A 20,908-nucleotide genomic window follows, 5' to 3' on the forward strand; every position below is an offset into this window, starting at 1 on the left:
CTAAATGTCAACTTCAAAACTGTAAAGCTTCCAGAAGAAAACATAGAGGAAAATTTTTGTGACTTTAGGTTAGACAAAGATTTCCTTAGATTGATACCAAAAACATAATCAATAAAGGAAAACATTGATAAATCGGACATGGAAAACATTTGCTTTTCAAAAAACACTGATAAGAGAATGAAAAGTCAAGCCACAGTTAGTCGAAAGTATTTGTAAATTACATATCTAATAGTGGACTTATACCCAGATTATGCAGAAACTCTTAAAACCAAATAATAAAATGACAAGGAAATCCATTTTAAATTGGGTAAAAGATTCGTATAGTAATTCTGGAAATAGGCAATATAAGTTATCCACATTTCTTCTACTTTTGTAAAATTGCTTTGATAATTCAGGATCATTTGCTTTTCCATATAAATTTTAGAATCAGCTTGTAAATGTCCCAAATCCCTGCTGGAATTTTGATTGGGATTGTAATAGATCTGTTGATCACTTTGGGGAGAATTGACATCTAAACCATATTGAGTTTTCCAATCCACAACAAGTTTTATCTCTCCATTTAGTTCTTTAATTTCTCAAAGTAATGTTCTGTAGAGTATTCCCAATGCATTTCACCCATCCTTATAGCATTGCTGTCATTCATTTCACTTATGCATAAGCTGTAATCGCTGAGTACATTATGGCTACTATTATTTTCAACTGTTATCAGTTAGATCAATCAAGAATAAGACAAACTATTTTGTTTTAATTTATTCCTTCTCTAATGCTCTTCCTTTCTTTGTGTAGATACCAGTTTCTGACTTATATCATTTTCCTTTGTTCTGAGCAATTTCTTTTAACATTTCTTGCAAAGCAGGTCTACTGGTGACAAATTCCCTCAATTTTGTTTGTCTAGGGAATTCTGTATTTTTCCCATGCTTTTGAAGGATAATTTACTGACTACAGAATTCTAGGTTGGTGGTTTTTTTTCTTACACTCCATTCTCTTCTTTCTTGAATGCTTTTTGAAGAGAAGTCTGATATAATTCTTATCATTACTCTTCTATAGGTGAGGCGCTCTTTCCTCTGGCTTTTTAAAAAATTTTCCTTTTGTCTTTGATTTTCTGCATTTTGCATTTGATTTCTGCATCTTTCCTAGGTGTACATTTTTTGGCATTTCTCTGCTTGGTATTCTCTGAGCTTCCTGGATCTGTGGTTTGGTGTCTATAATTAGTTTTGGAAAATTCTCAGTCATTACTACTTAAAATACTTCTGTTTTCCCTCTGTTCTCCTTCTGATATTCCCATTACACGTATGTTACACATTTTGTAATTGTCCCACAGTTCGTGGATGTTCTGTTCTTTTTCATTCTTTTTCCCCTTTGCATTTCTGTTTTAGTCATTTCTATTGCTGTTTCTTCAAGTTCGCAGGTTCCTTCCTCTGCCACGTCCAGTCTATTGTTGAACCTCTCAAAGGCATTCTTAATTTTTGTCCCAGTATTTTTCATTTCTAGCATTTCCTTTGAATTCTTTCTTAGAGTTTCCATCTTCCTACTTACATTACCCATATGTTCTTGCATGCTGTCCACTTCTCCCATTAGAGCCTTTAGCATATTAACCACAGTTGTTTTAAATTCCTGGTCTGATAATTCTGCCATGTCTGCCATATCTAAGTCTGGCTCTGATGCTTGTTCTGTTGCTTCAAACTGTGTTTTTTATCTTATAGTGTGTCTTTTAATGTTGTGTTGAAAGCCAAACATGATGTACTGGGTCAAAGGATTTGAGTGTGAGGTATTGTCTTTATCTGGCTAGGGGTTAGGCTGGGTTTACTGTTTACTGTAGCTGTGGGTGTCAGAGGCTTAAATCTCCTTTGGCATTCTTGTTTTTGTCTCCTCTGTTGTCTTGAGTTTCCCTAGAGATTTCTGCTTCAATGAGGTCTGAGATTTGCAGTTCTTTCAGTTGTATTCCCCTGTTATCATATGGGATCCCTACTGATGTGGTGGTAAGGGGTGTGTGTGTGTGTGTGTAAACATTCTATAGTCTTATGATTAGGTCTCAGTCTTTTAGTCAGCCTGTGTCCCTGGGCTGTGACCTTCACAAGTGCTTCTCAGGGTTCTCCCTCCTGCCCCCTAGGTGAAAAAGGAAGGCTAGAGGGGGCTGCAATTGGGTATTTCCCTTCCCCCAGGTCAGTTAGGATCTGGTAAAGTCCTGGTTGGTTAGGCTTTGGTAAAATAGTTTCTTTGAGAGCAGGCCTTGTCAAGAAGAACAGAATGCTCTGGATGTAGTTCAAGATGGCTACTTTCCTCTCACCCTGCCAGAAGCATGAGGAGATTTTTCTCTAGTCTTCCCTGTGAGAAACTGGTAGGGCTCTTAGACATAAAACTCTCCGGAAGTGTGGGGGCTCTCCTAAGACTGGCCCCCTGCTGATGTTTTTAACTCAAACTTCTCCACACTGAGCCTCCAGCATTTAGTCAATTGCACATTTAGTCCTACTCTGGTACTGGCTCCTGCCTAGGTTTCTGCTCCAATAAGTTGTAATTCTCTGTATTCCTCTAGCCTGCCTATATTTCCAGCTTTGGGGGCAGTGGTTTGCCCTCTGACCTTCATTCTCTAGTGGATCTAAGAAGAGTGGTGGATTTTCAGTTTGTTCAGCCTTTTTCTTGTGAGGACACGAGAGATGACTTTGAAGATCCTTATATGCTGGTTCAGAATACGGAAGTCTCCCCAGACGTCTTAAGGGGAGAGCGAAAGGATTGTTTATTGTCTCCTTAGAGAAAGTTCACATGGTGCCTGGGAACCAGCTTTATGTCAAGATGGATGATATAGTTGTAGAAGTCCAGAGGGAAGCAGGACAAGTACGTGGTGATCTTGGGAACAAAAGACATTTCTAACATTTTTTCCTATTTCAGATAGAGCGTGCCATGATGGTGATACACCAGATCAGGGAAACTGTGTCTGATGGATCATAAAAACAAGCCAAGGCATTTATTTAATACAAATAAGAGACCTTTCAGCACAATTCTCTCAGCGTATGCTGAAATCATACACAGGTATTTATATCTTCATGCCCAGACAGGCCACTGTGTTTATAATGGGTGGCATGGAACTACTTAATGCCTGACTGGACATTTCTGAATTTTTTTGCAGAAAACCATGAAGATAAGGAGGATGAAGAAAAAAACCATCCCTGGGCCCCAGGTAACAAGGAATGATCAGGGCCTGGAAGGGGATGGGTAAAATATGAGGATGGCCCCCAAATGAACAGACCAAGAGGTCAAAAGTAGCCACAGATTTCAAATGCAAATGTAACAAAAACTGCTGACTGAATGATTACATTCACTCAACCAGTAAGTAAATAGCCTTCTAAAAAGGTTGTCCATTGTTTTTGTGATACTTGTCAATCTTATCTAAGGGAAATTAACCAGTCTTGGGGAATTTTTTGTCCTCACAGAATCCATCTGTTCTCTCTTCTGTGGCTAACCTCAGGATGAGATGCATATCTGCTTTCTGCATGGTTGGCCTTAGGTTGTTGGCAGGGATTTCATAGCAAGAAACGTAACTAGACAAAAAAAAAATCATGTCATGTCACAATATAGATAGAAAGAAGTCTAGAAGGCACAAGATCTCTGGGCATCTACGATGTGTCAGGAATCTGTATTCCCTGGGCTGCTGTATGTAAAATCCAACACAATTTCTGCACACGGTTGAGCCACAGTTATAGTTCTCTGTGTCTGCTGCATGTCATGACTGTACCATACAGGTAGAGTTGATTCTCCTTCCTCGTTGAATGTTATCTGGCCAGTTCACTGAGCATTTACTCCCCTCTCTCCTGCCCTCCAGGGCAGCCACACCCTGCCCTCATCATAGGAGGACTGTTTTCTTTCTCTTTGAGGGGACTGTCCTTTACCTTCTGTGACCACACCCTATACCTCCAATCAGGACCACTTGGGACTCTGGCATCCTTCTTGGTTTCGTCATATTCTTTATTCCACTAGCCTGAACAGAGAGCTACAGGAGAAAGAGAATGTGAATGAAGTCGTTCAGGACTCACAGGATGAATGCCATATGACTTCTTCCAGTTCTTGTGACCTGTCTGATTCCCACCAGCCTTCCGGCACCACTGTCTTCTTGTCTGATGAGCAGGAAGACTGCTCTACTCTGGATGTAGCTAGTGAGTACTCCCACTGTAAAGAGAATAAAGCTCCAAATGGTCTCCCAGTTAGCCTCCATATTCTTTGTGTTCACACCTCTGTCCAGATAAAGAGATTTCTCTTTGCTAGCAGGCCCTGGAGACCCATCTTGGTTTGAATTAGAATCTAAGATTCAGTTGTAAGCACAGACATCAGGTGGGTCAAGTAGCTGTACACCCTTCCACGTCCCAGGCCAAACTTCTGTCACCTTGGTCCCCAGTGCCAAGTGCAGAGTGGTGACCACCAGGCAAACCAGAGGGGGAGATTGAAGAGATCATAATACACTTCCAGCCACCACTGACACATGTGCACAACCGGGGTCTCCATGAGCTCCTTCTTTTAAGACAGGACCTCTGATCTCTCCTGTAATTTTCTTACTAATTGTGTTCCTGACCTGAGACTGCAGAAAATCATGAAGACGAGGAGGATGAAGAAGGGAAAGAACCACTGTCCCAAATGAATGATCAGGGGAGGATAAAGGACAGGCAAAATATGGAAAGGGTCCTAGAAAGAACAAAGAGGGCAAAGGTGGCTACATTCATGATACGAAGATCAACAGAACCTGCTGATTGCACTCATTTCATTCCCTCAACCAACAATGACATAGCCCTTTAAACAAGGCTGTGTATTCTCTTTCTGGTACTTATAGAGTTAGTCTGAACCAAGGTGAACTGTCTACTCTCCTGGATTTCCTGTACTCATGGACACCACCTGTCCTCTCATGGATGTTTGGTTAAAAGGCAGGGTGAGAGTCATACCTGCTTTCTGCAGAATTCATCTTAGGTCGTTGGCAGGTATTTCACAGCAAGGAAGGTAACTAGACCAAGATAAAATCATATACTTTTAAATATTGAGAGAAGGCGGCCTAGAAGGTACAAGAGCTCTGGAGTCTACAATGCCTCAGGTGTTAGTATTCCCTGGCCGCTGACATAACATTCGAAACCATTTATGCATTTGCCAAACAGGTACCAAAATTCTGTTTTGAAGGCAATTGGGGGATATTCTCATAGACACCTTTGTGGAGGTCCTAATAACCTATCACTCAATTCCAATGATAAATTTTCCCTTCTAACCCACCATAGGGAATTCGGTTTTCTAATTCGAGTTCAAGCACGAGAGCTGAGCCAGTTACGCCAAAAGATAGGGGAAGGGAGAGACTTCTCTATCCTACTAAATCAGCACCTCAAGGACCTCCTCACCCATAGTGACCTTGACAACTCCCAGGGGCAAGGCTTCCAAGAGCAGTTGGCTGAGGGACGCAGGCTGTCAGAGGGCCTTGTCAGCAAACTCAGCCCACATAAGGTGGCCACAGGTCTTGATTGCACTGAGCCTCTCCAAGGTCCCTGGCTCACAAGAGACCCCACACCTCCCCTCATAATGTTCTTACCAACTGTCCTGGTTTCCACATCGCACTTGGGGCCATGACAGGACCATGACTAGCTGGGCGGGAGCAGAGAAGAGAAATGCACAAGGTGGAGGTCATAGCGTTCTAAGTGTCTGCTTCCTCCCTGATGGACCGGGGCCCTTGGGGCAGGAGGCAGCATCCACCCAGTGTTAGAGCACAGAAAGGAGGAGGTGACAGGAGGCAGCTTGTTACAGGGCAAAGAGCCCTGAGCTCAGCGTGGAGGTTCCCAGGCTCCAGCCTGAGTGCTGTCTTTACTAACAGTGGGTGAGTGATGGATTTACCCTTCCTGGATTTCACTTTCTTCATCTCTAGCGTGGTTACATAATGTGTTGCATGATAGCTATAGCATTCCAATAGGGAATGTTTAGGAGTGTACTTTCAAAAGGGTAAAGTCACCACTGGCATTGATTTAAGTACTTGATATAGTAGAATCTGGTAGTAGGGATGTTGGTTTACACTAGAATGCTTAGCACTTAACATGGAGAGAATTTTCCCTGGTAAACAGTAGAAGCAGACGTGGCAGTCCCCAGGAAGTACTGAGTTATATGAGACTCATGGGACAGAAGTGTTTTTCCTCTCCTTAGAGAAAGGAGGAGGTTCTATATGAAAACCGTGATGAGACACAGAGTTTCTGAACTTGGGGACCAGCTTTGTGGCAGGAGAGAGGATACAGCAGGAGAAGCCCAGAGGGTAGCTGGAGAAGTATCTCTTGATCTGGGTAACAAAATAAAGTTTTAACTCTTTGCCCAAGTCAACACAGAGCATGCCATTCTGGGATCCATCAGCTCAGGGCCACTTTGCCTGATTGACCAGAATACCATGGCAGGCCATTTCTTTAAAGACAAAACATGACACCTTCCTGAATTTATGTGTAGATAATTTATGCCTCCATGCCCAGATAGGCTCCTGCGTTTATAATGGGCGAAGTGGAAGTAACTAATGTCTAGATGGACTTTTCTGAATTTGTTTGCAGAAAACCATGAAGAAAAGGATGAAGAACAACTAGAATCACTGACCCCCAGGTAACAATGAGTGATCAGAGGAAGGTAATGTACAAGTAAAATATAGAGAAGGTTCTGGAATGAACAGACCCAGAGGAAAAGGTAGCTCCTTTCCTGATGCAAGGGAGAACAGAAGTTGCTGATTGTACTGGTCTCATTCACTCCACCTGTCTGGATTGTCCATATTTTTTGTAGCATTTGTAGTCTGTCTCACTGAAAGTGAACTAACCAGGCCTAGAGAGTTCCTGCCCTTTCAGAGATGACTTCTTCTCTGCTGTATGGTTAAAACCCAGAGTAAGATACAGATCTGCTTTCTGCACGTTGGCCTTACCTTGTTGGCAGGTATTTCATAACAAGGAAAGTAACCAGACAAAATAAAATTCATATTCTGTCTCAACATTTAGAGAAGGAAGCCTAGAAGTTACAAGATCTCTTGGGGTTTACAATGTCTCAGGAAGCATGTTTTTACTGGATCACTGTATGTAAAATGCAAAAAAAAAAAAAAGAAAAAATGTGGTCCAGGAGTGTAAATGGCAACATGTCCCCAAAACATATTTTTAAGAAATACCTAAACAAACCTTGGTGAGAATGAGGATGTGTAGAGGGGGGGAGAGAGGGGAGCACACAGCAGTGTGGAGCAGGCGCTGGGGGCCATGACCCCACCTGAGCCTGACGGGGACTGGTGTGAGGCTATTGGAAGTCTTTGGTTAGCCCACTTTCTGAGAATATGTTTTCATTTCACAGTAGCAATATAAACATGTTTGATTAGGGAGTACTGCCTAGAACCCACTGAGGGGTGTGTAATATAAGGATTGTGCACTGTATTACCTCCCTGAAGAGCCACAAAGTCTGATTCTGTAGCACTTCTGGCCCCTAAGTTTCCAATAAGGGACTCAGTCCTTTACTACATTACTTACAGCTGCTCGTCCCCCCACCCCATGTGGCAATAGAATATGTATGTGTGGGTGGTAGAGGGGCAGTAAAATGTTACAGACAAGGAAGGTCAAGAGGCTCCAGAACTTTGCAAAAATTCTATAACTGGGTCCTTGGTCTACAGTTTCCCACCTCCTTTTTCTACTGGAACCTGAAGCCTTGAGGCCATACTTCTTCTCCTTTTCTTATATTCTTGTGGGTACACATCAACAACTCTTTCTCCCTCATCTCCTGAGGACTCTCTAGAACCTTCTCTGTAGGTTACTGGACTGAGGTTAATAACAACAGAATAATAGGTGTGACCTTGTCCACCCATCCAAAGCTCTGTGGAATCAAGTCAGTGATGTTTCACTTCAGGGACACTGCAGCCTGGACACCTGCCATTTCAGTGTCCCCAGGCACACACATATGAGTGACACCTTCTTCATATGCATGCTGTCTGCCTTGTGTCCTGAGTCACAGGGTGGTTTCACTGAAAGGCAGGGTCATCTGAAATGGATGGTCTGGGAGGGCTTATCAAAGAAAAACTCAGATTGGTCCTACTAAAACTGCGTCTTGTCTCATCTCCTACTCTGGCAGCCTGTCACCAAGGGCCTTTGAGAGGAAACATGAGTTTCCAAAGTCAGAGATGCGGGCTTCACCAGCACAGTTGGAGACAAGCACCTGGGTGACCAATTATATATGGCTGCAGCTGGACCTCTTCAACTGTGGTGATGGCAAAGCCAGGCTCAGCCTTTCCTCCACCATCTGGAGCTTTGCAGCCAACAATGATTCTGGAAACCAAAGGCCGTTGTTCCAAGGTAAGAAAGAAAAGGGTAATACAAAGCTCTAGTCCATGTGTTGGTCGTCACAGGGTTGTGGGTGGAGGCAGCAATGGGGCCTCTCCCATGCTCACTTCAGGTCAGGTTGAAATCCAGGATGCTCTAGTAGAGTGAGGTGGGTGACAGCCTGGAATTTAGGATTAGTTCTGCCCGAGGTCCCGGGTTTGCAGCTTATTGGCTATTTACCTTGGCCAAGTTATTTATCTTCTTAGCTATTTACATCTCAATTCCCTCATCTGAAACCTCTGAAAATTATATTTACATTCCATGTTTGTTGGGATATTAAAAACTTAATTTTCAGAGAGCTTGAGTCAATAAAAATTACTTGATAACAACTATGAATATATAATATCTAACCCTGTATCCCTCTGGTGCTTTAACACTTACAAAATGATGTCACATGCATCGGTTCATCTGATGTAGAGCCATTTTTATGGTCTTCACTTCCTCTGGACCCCATCTTCCCTTGATTTCTCAGAACGGCACATTTACCAACATTTCCCCTCTCCTTTCACGATCCATCATCAAGCCAGTTTTTCCCTGTTAGGTGCCCTCAATAACAATGTGTTAGGTACATTCAGTCACAGTGGAAAGACTGGCCACACAACTCAGTCTCCTGTTTATTCTTCAGGTTTTTCCCCTCTTTTTAAAATAAAAGGCCACCTTCATGCATAAAGTGCACGAATCAGTCTCTTTTATGATACTCCACTTAATTCATCATCTTCACTCATCTCCATGGACATGTCCTCAGTTTTCTTCTCATCAGGATCCACATCTGCTCACGTTTTCTTAAAACTGAGCTTTCAAACTCTGACATCCATTTCATCTGAGTCCTGTTCTTCCTCACCCTCCACCACTCTCAATATCTCCTCCTGGAGCCTGGGGCCGCCTCGTACTCCTTCGTCAGGTGATGACGTCATCTGAAGTTTCAGGAGAGATCCATGTTCTCAAGTGGAGGTGAGATGACAAGGAACATCCCTGTCCCACATGGAGAGGTCTCAAAGAAAGTGCTCAGTGAGTGGCAGGGGAGGTATAGCCCTGACAAGTGCCATTAGATCTTGGGGTATTTAGTTGTATTCTCCTCCTTCTAGCATCTCTTTTACTTCTCCTTGGCTTCCCATAATCCCAGCCAAAACTCAGACTCACTGGTTCAGTTGCTCTCTGTCCTACTCACGTTCCACAGAGGCCTGAGCATGAAACTAGGCTCCATGCCAGATTTTTTGGCCAAGGATAGTTTTTTAGTCCATTTGAGCTGCTATAACAAAAATACCATAGACCAGGTGACTTATACACAACAGAAATTTATTTCTCACAGTTCTGGAGGCTGAGAAGTCCAAAATTAAGGTGCTACCACATTCGATGCCTGGTGAGGGCCCCCTTCTTGGTTCACAGATGGCCTACTTCTTGCACTGACCTCACATGGTGGAAGGGGCAAGGGAGCTCTGTGGGGTCTCTTTTATAAGAACACTAATCCCATTCATGAGAGATCTGCATCCCAAAGGCCGCACCTCCAAACACCTTCATATTGGGGATTAGGTTTCCATGTATGAATTGGGGGAACACAAAACCATCATTCTCTGGCAGGTACTGTTAACGCTCTTTTTTGTATCCTCACTTTCCTCCTCTTGTAATTCTTCCCTGGTGTTTCATAGGTCATCTGTTTCTCACCACAGCTTTTCTCCTTCTTCTTGTATTTCTAATGTTTTTCAAAATTCAACTGACCAGAATAGTGACTAGAATGTTATATTCAATGTCTCTAAATCCCTATTTAATCATTTATTCAATTAGATAAATAAATCCATATAGATATATGTATTTATGTCACATGTCATATATGTAATGTATATTTGGTGTGTATGTTATGTATAGTGTACATATATGAAACATATATTTATGCAAGTTTTGTCCATTCCACAGTGCTCATCTTCCCCCAAGTTCTTTTCTTTCATAAGTTTTTCCATCAGCTCTGTTTCCTGTGATCTCTACAATCTCTTCCCTCCCAATAGGACAACCTCTGTCCAGGTGACTTTCTTGCCTTTGTATTCTCTACTGATTTGTTTTTATCACTTCTATTGTTCTTGAATTTTTTTTTTTGTCAGTTGGGAGCATGTTTGCCTCCTGGCAACCTTATCATTACTGGGTAGCATAAGAAAGATCAACAAAAAAGAAACTATCAAAGTGTCTCCATTGGCTTCACCTCACTCGTGGACTTTCAGACGGCCTTTCTTGTTCTGGCTACTTTCCTTATTGGATGTCCCTCTTCGGTACAGGAGTAAGTCACAGTAAAATCATGAATAACGGTGGATCCGGCTGGCTGTGGTATTATTTTCAAAGCTGGGTTTGGATGCTTTCCTCGGAATGAAGAGTCTTCCCAAGATGGAGGATGGTGCTCTTGAGGACTCAGCTGTCAGGAAGCATGGTGTCAACTCAGTGACCACATTAATGCCTTAAGTGCCCTGAAACAGAGGATTATCTAAAGAAAACTATGGCTCAGCAAGTGGAGACTAGCATGAAGATCCGCTGGCCTTCAAACTTAGGGTCCAGAGGTACTCACATCTGTGGCTCTTAAACACACTTATTCCTTATTGCTCTCTAATGTTATAGCTCCGTTTCCCACTCATTTTTTTCCCCTAGCTTGTTCACTCTAACAGCTGATGCTACCTGTCTGATCTCACCTCTCTTTTCCAGGGGGGCTGCTACCCTGCTAGGCCCTTCCATCTCCATCTCCTATTTGCACTCTGAACTCGCTGTGTTTCCACTGCTCCTGTCCTGATATTCCCTCTTACCTTTCCTCTTAGGCATGGGGAAGCCCTGCCCTATGGTCCTCTTCATTACAAGAACATCATCTAAGCCGCTGAACACATGGCACTTTGCCTCAAATCACACACTTTCTTGGCTTCTTTGCCTTCCCTTCCCAGCTTCCCCAACTCCACTGCCTCTTTCTACTGGGCACATTTGTCCTAATGAATCAGTTACACATGGATCCTCCTCCTGGATCTTTTAGGGAACCCTACCTAGGACAAGCCTTAACTCTGGATATCTCTGTGAGAATAAGAAGTGTTAACAGTGAGGAGAAAGAGCCCAGATTACAAAAACTAAATGAAAACCTGGGTCACAGGTGGGAGTGCTGAACTGGCTGGGAATCAGGTTTCTCATCAGCCCCAGAGCTGCAGGCCTCTGCTCATCTGCATGGGGAGTCCAGGGACTCAGTGTGCCCACCTCTGGGCCTCTTTGGAGCTGGCATTATTACTGCCATGTAATAAGCACCTGGTGAAATTTTATTTAGGATGAATATCTTGACCTCAGACCTCGAGATTCTCATTTAAATGGTCTGAGGTGGGGTTTGGGCTTCAGATTGTTTAAAAAGCTTCCAGGAGATTCTAATATGCAGCCAGAGATGAGAAGGACCATTCATCTACTATGATCTCAGGTTCAGCATAGATGCATCCCAAATTCATTGAAAAGGCTGAATATCCATAAGCCATTGATGGAATTTGTATTCCTCTCTCAACAGTCCTATTTGTATAACATGAAAGAAAGCAAGAAGAAAAGGAAGTGGATGAATGGATTAGACTTATAACCTCTACTTGAAGGAGAGTTTTTCAAGCTTTTATGAATACAAGATAAAATAAGAAAGAAGCATTACATTGAAACCCAGTGTACAGAAAACAATACTTCCTTTATTACACATAATAGAATTTAGTATATTTCTTAATATTCTTACTATAAAATGTGAAGTTCACATTCCCTCAAACTGATTTCAACCCAATGGGTTCAGCAGTACAGTTGGAAAATTTTAGTATTGATCAATTTTTGTCACTATGTTAAATCCCCAAAGAGAAGCATTTATGTTCATTCCCGTAAAGAGAATATAAAAGTAAATAAAAATTGAAAGTTAGGGAAAAGATTGTAGGTTTATGCTTCTTTATGCCATTCTTTCCACTAGCATAAAATACTAAAACAGATTCTTTCCACAGGGAGTGTTTTGGGGAAATCAAAGGGTGTGTGGGAGAGAATCTAGTCAAACCAGTTTCTTTATGCTTCCACTTCAAAGTTGTGTTTTCCTTGTTGTTGTTGTTGTTATTATTGTTTTGTCTAGATGTTGATACTATTCCTAGAAATGCCCTAGGATGTATCCTGGTGTGGAAGTAACACCAGGGAACAAAGGAAAATGAATGAGGCCATGCTTACACTCCCTGTTCTCTTTTTGTTAATCCCATTTTGAGTTCCTCCCTTTTTGGATCTTTGCTCAGTCCCTTTGGAGCAGGATTTCTCATATCCTGTATCTTCTAATGAGGAATAGAGCCATATTCCTATCCAGCCAAGGTGACCCAACAGCCTCTATTGTCTGTTGACACAACCAGATTGGAGACTTTCCTCTCCCTTCCTGCAAAAGTGTGGAAAGGGCCTGAGGCCTGGGTTCTCCTTCCAGAGTTGTCAATAACAGGTCATGTGGCTTTAGTTAGTCCTTAGCCCCTTGGCACCACAACTCCTCATCTGTAAAAGGTGGAACTGGATTTGGATCTATTCTGAGGTCCCTGTTGGCTCTCACCTTCTAGGGCTCTTCCCATAGCCTGTCCCTCCTCCTCAGAGGACTGGGACACAGTGTTAAAGAGGGTGTGTTTTTTTGCCAATGGTCCTCTCCTCCAGACACCAGTCTGTTTCAGAATGTGTCAATGGATGCTAAGGACATCCCTCCCTGAGAGGTGTGATAAAGCCTTCACTTTGCTCCAGACGAAGGGGATTCAGGATTGAAGTGGCTGCTGAGGAAAGGGTGGTGGGGATCTGGCTAAGGCTCTGCAGCAGCTCTGAGCTGGGCTATCACCAGGCTCATGGTGGGGTCAGGACAGGGGTCCCTAGATCCTGCACCACAGACTGGATGGAAGTTTAGGGAGGTTTTTCATCTAACTTGTAGATCTCACTTTCCCCTTCAGCCAGCCTGAGGCTGCCCCCTTCAGCGCCTCCTCTCAATAGGAGCTCAGCTTGCTCCTGGTCTCTGTCACCAGGTAGCCATCCCTCCAGGCTCAGCTATCAGTAGGACCTTACAAACTCTCTCATTTGTTTTTTTTTTCCTCTCTTTCTCAAATACCAAGTACTTCTGGAACTAAGAAAAGATATTGCTAATTTGAAAGAAACCACCTCATAAAAAGCAGCTTTTCTACTTGATGAAAACATCTAAAACAACAAATTAAGTGAAAGCCCAATCAGAACCCTGGAGGATCCTTTGCTGTGAATCAACATCACACCCACAAACCACTCTCCACGATCTTTACTCCAAAAGCCTGGTTTAATGGGAGAAATCCCAGCTCTTCAGCCTCCAATTGTGATGAACTGCTAACAGACAAATGCCTAGATCCACTCACAGTTCTGAGAGACCTAACTCTTGCTCCTCTCAATTCCCATCCTATACATCACCAAAATCGGGAGCAACTGGAAAAAGACAACATGACAAACCGGACATTCTTTGCCACCAACTGGGCTGTGCCAGGAGCAGACAGCATTAACTATGCAGGGTTCTTGTTGAGAATATTTACCCTGAATTTAATGGTGAGGTTATTTTCCGACAACTGTAGAATTTAGACCATTGAACAAGGCAACTGGCCTGTCTTTCTTCAGTCAGTGTCACCACAAATAAGATGACAAAAAGAATAGGTATTTTGGGATCCAAAGGACTGAAAAGACTATGTTACTATATTTCCTTAGTCCTTTTGAGCCAAAAACATCTCCTACCTTTTTGTGGTTGTCTGTGGTGGTGGTGACGTTGCCTTGCTTGGACAGGACAGGTCAGTAGTCTGGCTCAGTGGTCTACATTCTGAAGTTGTCTGATCATTTCCTCATGATTAAATTCAGGCCCACCCTTTTGCCGAGAACACTATATAGTTGGTGCTGTGTGCTTCCTAGCGCAGCCCATCTGGAGACCAAGAATGTCCAGTTTATCCACCACGGTTACTGTGAGACTAGCACTGGTCACTTTCTTATGGAGGGGCCTACGAGATTTGATCATTGTAAAGATATATATTTTTTCTTTCTATAATTAGTAATTTGGTGAGTGGTGCTTTGAGAGTGTATGAATATCCTCTTCTATAAAGATTTCTCTAAAAATTTTACATTCCATTCACGATCCCTGCTGTGTGTCAGTTATCATGGTGTTTGTACATTGGAGATTTTCTAATTTACTCATTCCTATATACCTGTTGTTGCTGGCATTGTGCTGTGGAAAAGAACATTCCCTCCCACTTCCATATCACTAAAATTTTTGTTTTGACTATCACTGTGGACTTATGAATTTTTTACATTCAGTACTATAATCTATTATACTCATGATTGATTGTGGTGGGTATGGATGTAAATTAATATAAATATTTTTGTTTCTCCTATTCATATTTATATGCTAAAGGTTCCCATATCTTTTAGGGTCCATTTATCCTATGTAGTAGATTTTATTTGCTTTCTTTCTTTCTCTGTGTTCTTTCTTTTCTTTTTCGGTATGTGTGTGTGTGTGTGTGTGTGTGTGTGTGTGTGTGTGTGTTTGGTATTTAGGAAGGATTGTATAGCTAGTGTTTAACATTACGCTGAAAAATTTTTTTTTTTTTACATATTTAGTAACTTATTAACTTGTCAACTTCTAATATTTTGTTTACAAGTTTTAAATTATATCTCTCAACTCCAAACTTTTGACATTATTCTATTTTTCTGTTTTTTTCCATTTTTACTTGCTACTTCTTATAGTATTATTTCAACCTCGTCAAACATCTCGCATTTCATACTATTTTTCCCATCTTGTCCACTCCTAGATTTTTTGATTGGACACAGCCTCTGCCCTTTACCCCCAAGGCCTGAGGGTGACTCTGACGAGGGGGTGGCACTGCCCCCTTGGTGGCAGGGCCCAGGCCTCCGATGCCCAGCAACGGGTGGAGCTGCTCGGGGACACCCCAGGCTCGGTCACCTTGCTTTGCCCGTGACTCCTGAGAAAGCGACAGAGTGCAGGGGACGCCGCTGCCAGGCAGGAGCCGGAGGGACGCAGGGACCCGGAGCAGCGCGGGGCCCGCGGAGCTTCCTTCCCTGGACGGAACCTTCCTCTCCCGACAGCAGGACCGGAGGGGACGCGGAGCGGACACCACGTCCCGTCCACTCCGTCTGTGAGGCGCGACTCTGCTTTCCAGACGAGAACCTCCCTTTGGGCTGTCGGGAGAGAAGATGGCCGTGGCTCGGCCGGAAGAGGAGTCCCGAGACGGGAGCTCGGGGGCCGGAGGCCGAGTCCGCGGCGCTCCCATCGCTCGCGGAGCCGCCGGCGGGGCGGCTCGGACGCCCGGAGGTGGGCCGGGCCTCCCTCGGCCCCGCCGCCCCGGGACGGGCTCCCGCCGCCGCCGCTCGTCACTCCGACCCGAAGGGGTTCCTCCGCGACGAGGGGTCGCCCTGTCTCTCCTGCTGTCCCTCTGCCGGTCTCTAGGCCCGTCTCTGGGGACGAGATCAGGTCCATCTGGGGATCCGCGACCGCGAGGGGCTTTTAGGCCTCCCCCACATCCACCTGCTCTGCCCGGATTACTAGGGTTTCCCGCCCTGAGGTAAAATTCCTGCCTGGAAAAAAGTGTTCCTTTCCTTTCCTTTGCAGTCATCCTCTTCCCACTGTCCCTGGAGCTCTGATGACCCTCGGAACAGGACGCGTGACTTCCTGGGGTTGCCCCTCCTTCCCCTCCCCTCCCCCTCCTCCCCCCCTCGCATTCTCTCCCGATCCCCCTCTCCCCTCCCCTCTTCCTCGTCTTCCTCACCCCCCTTCCCCAGCCCCCGCATCTCCTCCTCTCCGTCCTCCTCGCCCTCCTCGCATTCTCTCCCGACCCCTCTCTCTCCCCGCCTTCTGTCTTCCTCACCCCACTCTTACCCAGCCGCCGCATCTCCTCCTCCCCCTCCTCCTCGCCCTCCTCGCATTCTCTCCCGACCCCTCTCTCCCCCCTCCCTTCTTCTCCGTCTTCCTAACCCTCCTTTTCCCCAGCCCCCGCATCTCCTCCTCTCCTTCCTCCTCGGCGCCGCTCCTCTTCCCTGTCCTCCCCGCTCCCCCACCGCGCACACACTGTCCGGGCCGACACAGGAATGGGCTTCCTGGAGAGGGCGGGAGGGATACGCGTCTCTCCGGTCGGGACCCTGTGGGGGTCCTTGCTGGGGAGGCGGAGGGAGGCGGCCCCAGCTGAGTGGCTGAGCGTCCACAGCCCGTCCTCCAGGCCTGGGCAGGACGCGCCGATCCAAGGCGACTCTGTGCCCGGGGTGACCCCAAATAGGCAACCTCGAGTTCCGCAAGGCTCCATCTGACCCGCAGAATCTAGGGACATGGAAACCAGCGGGAGACCTTGTCCTTCGCAAGCCCTTCAAGTGGAAGGAGCACGGCGCCTCCTGGCGGCCCCCGCAGGGACGGCGTTCTGGAATCCCCTCACCTAGGATGCTGCGAGGGCTGCTCCAAAGAAAATCCGTCCTGCGCCCCACTGAGATGCAGGAGGAGGGCTACTTGGACAGAGGTGCTCATCTAGAGGTTGTCCCCGCCCGTCCTTCTGGCGGTGTCGGGGGCCTCAGCGCCGCGCCCTCTTGGCCTCCACCCTGGGGGCTCTGGCGACTCCCGGGTTCCAGGGCCTCGGGCGGAGTCTCAGCCCCTCTGACCGCAGAATCCTCCTCGTGCGGTGCGCCGAGCGCCGCCTCGCCCAAGGGAGAGCTCCCAGTCCGAGGGGTAAAATCCCTAGGAGGTGCCGGCTTCTCTCCGGGACAATCGGATTCGAACCAAGCTGCCACGGCGCCTACACATCACACCGTGAGCACCGCCGGCCACCCACGACCTGCGGTGGCGCGGTCCGATGTAAGCAGGTGACAGCGTTTTCTTCTGGCTCTTTCTTTAGTGACTACATCTGCATGTCTCCCTCTCTCTCCCTCTCTGTGTCTGTGTTTCTAGTTTTCTCTCTCTTCTCACCAGGTTGCTCCACCCTCACCTTTTTTCTCCTCTTCAACTTTCTGGGTTCACCCCACTCCGTGCCCACTGGGGTCCCCCAGACTGAGGCCACCCTACGGTCCAGGGTGGGAGCTCGGTGCGGTTCCAGGTGGTGCCCTCTAGATGTCGCCATGATCGGGACATTTATATGATTCAGCTGCCGGTATAAAAGATTGAACCAAGGCCCACTTTTGCGGTTCTTTCACATTCTCCCATTCCGGGCTTCCTCTAGGACTAAAAACTAATAGTGCTCTTGGTCCCCCCAGCACCCTGGGGCGAATGCCTTCCTTAACTGAGAATTTATTGGGCGCCTGCTAGGCACCAAGCCCTCCTCCAGGCGAGGGGCTGCTTGGCGAGCAGACTCCACGTCCTGCCCCGGGGAGCCTCCTCTGGAGGCCCCGAGAGGGGGCGGTGCGGTGGGAGCACCGCCGCTTCCTGTCCTTCCCTTGGAGTCCGCCTCGACTGGGGGAGGCGGGGGGTGGGCGACTCACGGTGAGCGGATGGGCGAGGCGCAGGGAAGAAGGGCACACTGATGCCTGCGCAGAGCCCAAGAGCTGGAGCAGGCGGGGAAGGCCCTGCGCCCGGCGTTGGGGCGTCGAGTGCCCACACACTCGTGCCAACGCCCAAACGTGCCCAATATCGAGACTCTGTATCTCCAGCGCCGCAGGTTTTGAATGTGTTTTCAGGAGAGGATGGAGGGGTTGGGGAGCACGTTCTCACCCCATGGCCACAGTACAAGGTTTTATAATCCTTGGTCTCGGTGGTATAGTCAGCGAGTACGGCTGGCTGTTAACTGAGAGGGTGGCGATTCAAGCCCACCGCGGGACCTTCTAGTCTTTGCTTAACTCCTTTTCAGACTTCCGGTTCTCAGAATTGACCCATGCCTCTGGAGCTGCTTTCACCTTTCAGGCAGCGCCCTCACCCTGTAGCGCATAGTTGCTGCCCTCGCTCTCCTTTGCTCTGCGGGCGCAGGGGGGGCAGCTGCGCAATCTCAGTGTCCTGAGGGTTCCCCGAGTTCTGCCTTGCGCGCTGGTTTCTCCCCATCCTTACCAGATGTCGCTGGTCTCTGCACCACCTGGAGCGCCATGGCCACCTTGGCCTACCTGCTGCGACATCTGGATTCCAGGGGAACTGCCAGGGTCAGAGGCTGAAGGCACAAGCATGGCAATCACCGATTGGTCAGACTACAGGTTGGTGTATCTCAATGCCCAGTCTTCACCACAAGATTCCGGGAGGCCACCAACACTTCGATTGGAGAGTGTTGCATCCTTCCTTGTCTTTTTAATCGATAGGCATTATTTTTTACAACAGTTTAGGTTTACAGATAAATTGAGCAGATAGTACAGAGTTTTCACATACAGCACTGTTCTCCCTCACACACTTTCCCCCATTATCAGTATCTTGTATTAGTGTGGTACATTTGTTACATTTGAAAAGCCAATATTAGTACATTATTATTAACCAGGGCCCCTAGTTTACATTAGAGTTCATTCTTTGTGTCATACAGTTGTATGGGTTTTGACAAATGTTCAACATAATGTCATAAAGCTGCTGTAAACACTCATCTGCAGGTTTTTGTGTGACGTAAGTTTGCATCTCATTTGGGTAAATACCTAGGACTGTGATTGGTGGATCAAATGGAAGGTTTGGTTTCGTAAGAAACTGCCCAAGTATCTATCAAAGTGGCTGTAGCATCTTGTGTTCCCATCACTAATGAATGAGAGTCTCTTGATCCACAACCTTGCCAACATTTGGTGTTATCAATTCTAATAGGTATGTAGTGGTATCTCAGTGTTGTTGTAACTTGTAATTCCCTAATGAGAAATGATTTTGAGCATCTCATAGACTTATTTACCATCCCTATATCTTTTTGGGGAAGGTGTCTGTTTAGATCTTTTGCTCATTTTTTTAATCGGGTTGTTTGCTTTCTTATTGTTGAGTCTTAAGAGTTCTTTGTATATTTTGGATACCAGTCCTTCATAACATATGTGTTTTGCAAAGACTTTTCTCCCAGCCGGTGGCTTGTCTTTAATTAGCTTAACAGTGTCTTTCACAGAGTGGAAGTTTGTAATTTTAATGAAGTCCACTTAATTTTTTCTTTCATGGATTGTGCTTTTGGTGTTGTATCTAAAAAGTCATCCCCAAACATAGTCACCTAGATTTCCTCCTATGTTGTCTTCCAGAAGTTTTATAGTTTTACACGTTACATTTAGGTTTATGATCCGTTTGGTGAAAGGTATAAGATCTCTGTCTGGATTCTTTTCTTTTCACTTGTAGATATCCAGTTGCTCCAGTACCGTTTGTTGAAAAGACTAGCACTATACTTTCTCCATTACATTGCTTTTGCTCCTTTGTCAAAGATCAGTTGACTCTATTTATGTAGATCTATTTCTGATTCTGTTCCATTGATCTAATTGTCTGAGTTTTCACCAATTCCACACTGTTTTGGTAACTGTAGCTTTATAACAAGTCTTGAAGTTGGTAGTGCCGATCCCTTGGGGGTTTTTCTGATCTTCATCATGAGAACCTGCTCAGGCTCCTGGAGGTAAAACTCACAAACGTTTGGGGACTCCCCCCAAGTCTGGGCCCCCAGCAGTTTTAAATTCTCAAGCTATTCCACATCAGCTTCCAGCAATGGGTTAATTACCATTTAACTGTTCCTACCAGTTGCTGGCTCCAGCAGCTTCTGTTTCCATTAAGCTGTGATTCAGTGCATTAGCCTGTCTCCCTAAGTTTAGAGGGGGCAATTTGCCCTATGACCTGAATTCTCTGGTTTATCTAAGAAGAGTTATTGAATTTCAGTTTGCTCAGGTTTTTTTCTTGTTGTGAGAATGAGGTCATGACTTCCAAGCCTTTACATGTTGGAGTAGAAACCTAAAGTTTCCTCTTTTTAAAAATATTACATAGGAGCCGCCCCGTGGTGCAAGCGGTTAAGTGCGGGCTCCGCTGCGGTGGCCCGGGGTTCGCTGCTTTGGATCCCGGGCACACACCAACGCACTGCTTGGCAAGCCATGCTGTGGCGGCGTCCCATATAAAGTGGAGGAAGATAGGCATGGATGTTAGCCCCAGGCCAGTCTTCCTCAGCAAAAAAAGAGGAGCATTGGCAGAGGTTAGCACAGGGTTGATCTTCCTCACACACACACACAAAAATATTACATAGATGTGATGTTAATGTTATGATGTTATTTCTGAGTGTGTCTGTGGGGGTATTTTGGATGAAATTAGCATTTGAATCAGTGAACTCAGTAGAGTAGATTACCTCCCACTGTGAGTGTGCATCATCCGATTCTTGGAGGGCCCGAACAGAACAAAGATGGAAAAGTGGATCCCTTTCTACTTCCTGCGTATCTGCTCCAGCTGGGACATTGGTCTTCTCCTGTCCTTGGACTGGAATTTATTCCATTGGCTCCCCTGGTTCTCAGGCCTTGGGACTCAGGCTGCAATTACACTCCTGGCTTTCCTGGGTCTCCAGCTTGCACATGGCCAATCATGGGGCTTCTTAGCTTTCATGATTGCATGAGTCAACTCCTCATAATAAATCTCCATTGGTTCTGTTTCTCTGGAGAACCCTGACTAATACGACATAATAAAATTCACTAATTGTGAATGTATA

The 20,908-nt window shown here is 45.6% G+C and overlaps 1 protein-coding gene across 1 annotated transcript in view; it reads left to right on the forward strand.

Annotated features, from left to right (window-relative positions):
- The first annotated feature begins 2,760 nt into the window (after positions 1 to 2,760).
- LOC147918006 (NBPF family member NBPF6-like) overlaps positions 2,761 to 20,908 on the forward strand; it is a 44,135-nt gene continuing 25,987 nt past the window's right edge. The window contains exons 1-6 of the mRNA XM_087417839.1: positions 2,761 to 2,832; positions 3,125 to 3,210; positions 3,973 to 4,141; positions 4,567 to 4,652; positions 5,250 to 5,479; positions 6,546 to 6,594. Of these exons, the coding sequence (XP_087273965.1) occupies positions 2,761 to 2,832; positions 3,125 to 3,210; positions 3,973 to 4,141; positions 4,567 to 4,652; positions 5,250 to 5,479; positions 6,546 to 6,594 (692 nt within the window). The remainder of the gene's footprint in view (positions 2,833 to 3,124; positions 3,211 to 3,972; positions 4,142 to 4,566; positions 4,653 to 5,249; positions 5,480 to 6,545; positions 6,595 to 20,908) is intronic.

This window comes from Ceratotherium simum, chromosome 2 (genome assembly GCF_057802395.1).
Source record: "Ceratotherium simum simum isolate JZ-2026a chromosome 2, ASM5780239v1, whole genome shotgun sequence".
Taxonomy (NCBI): domain Eukaryota; kingdom Metazoa; phylum Chordata; class Mammalia; order Perissodactyla; family Rhinocerotidae; genus Ceratotherium; species Ceratotherium simum.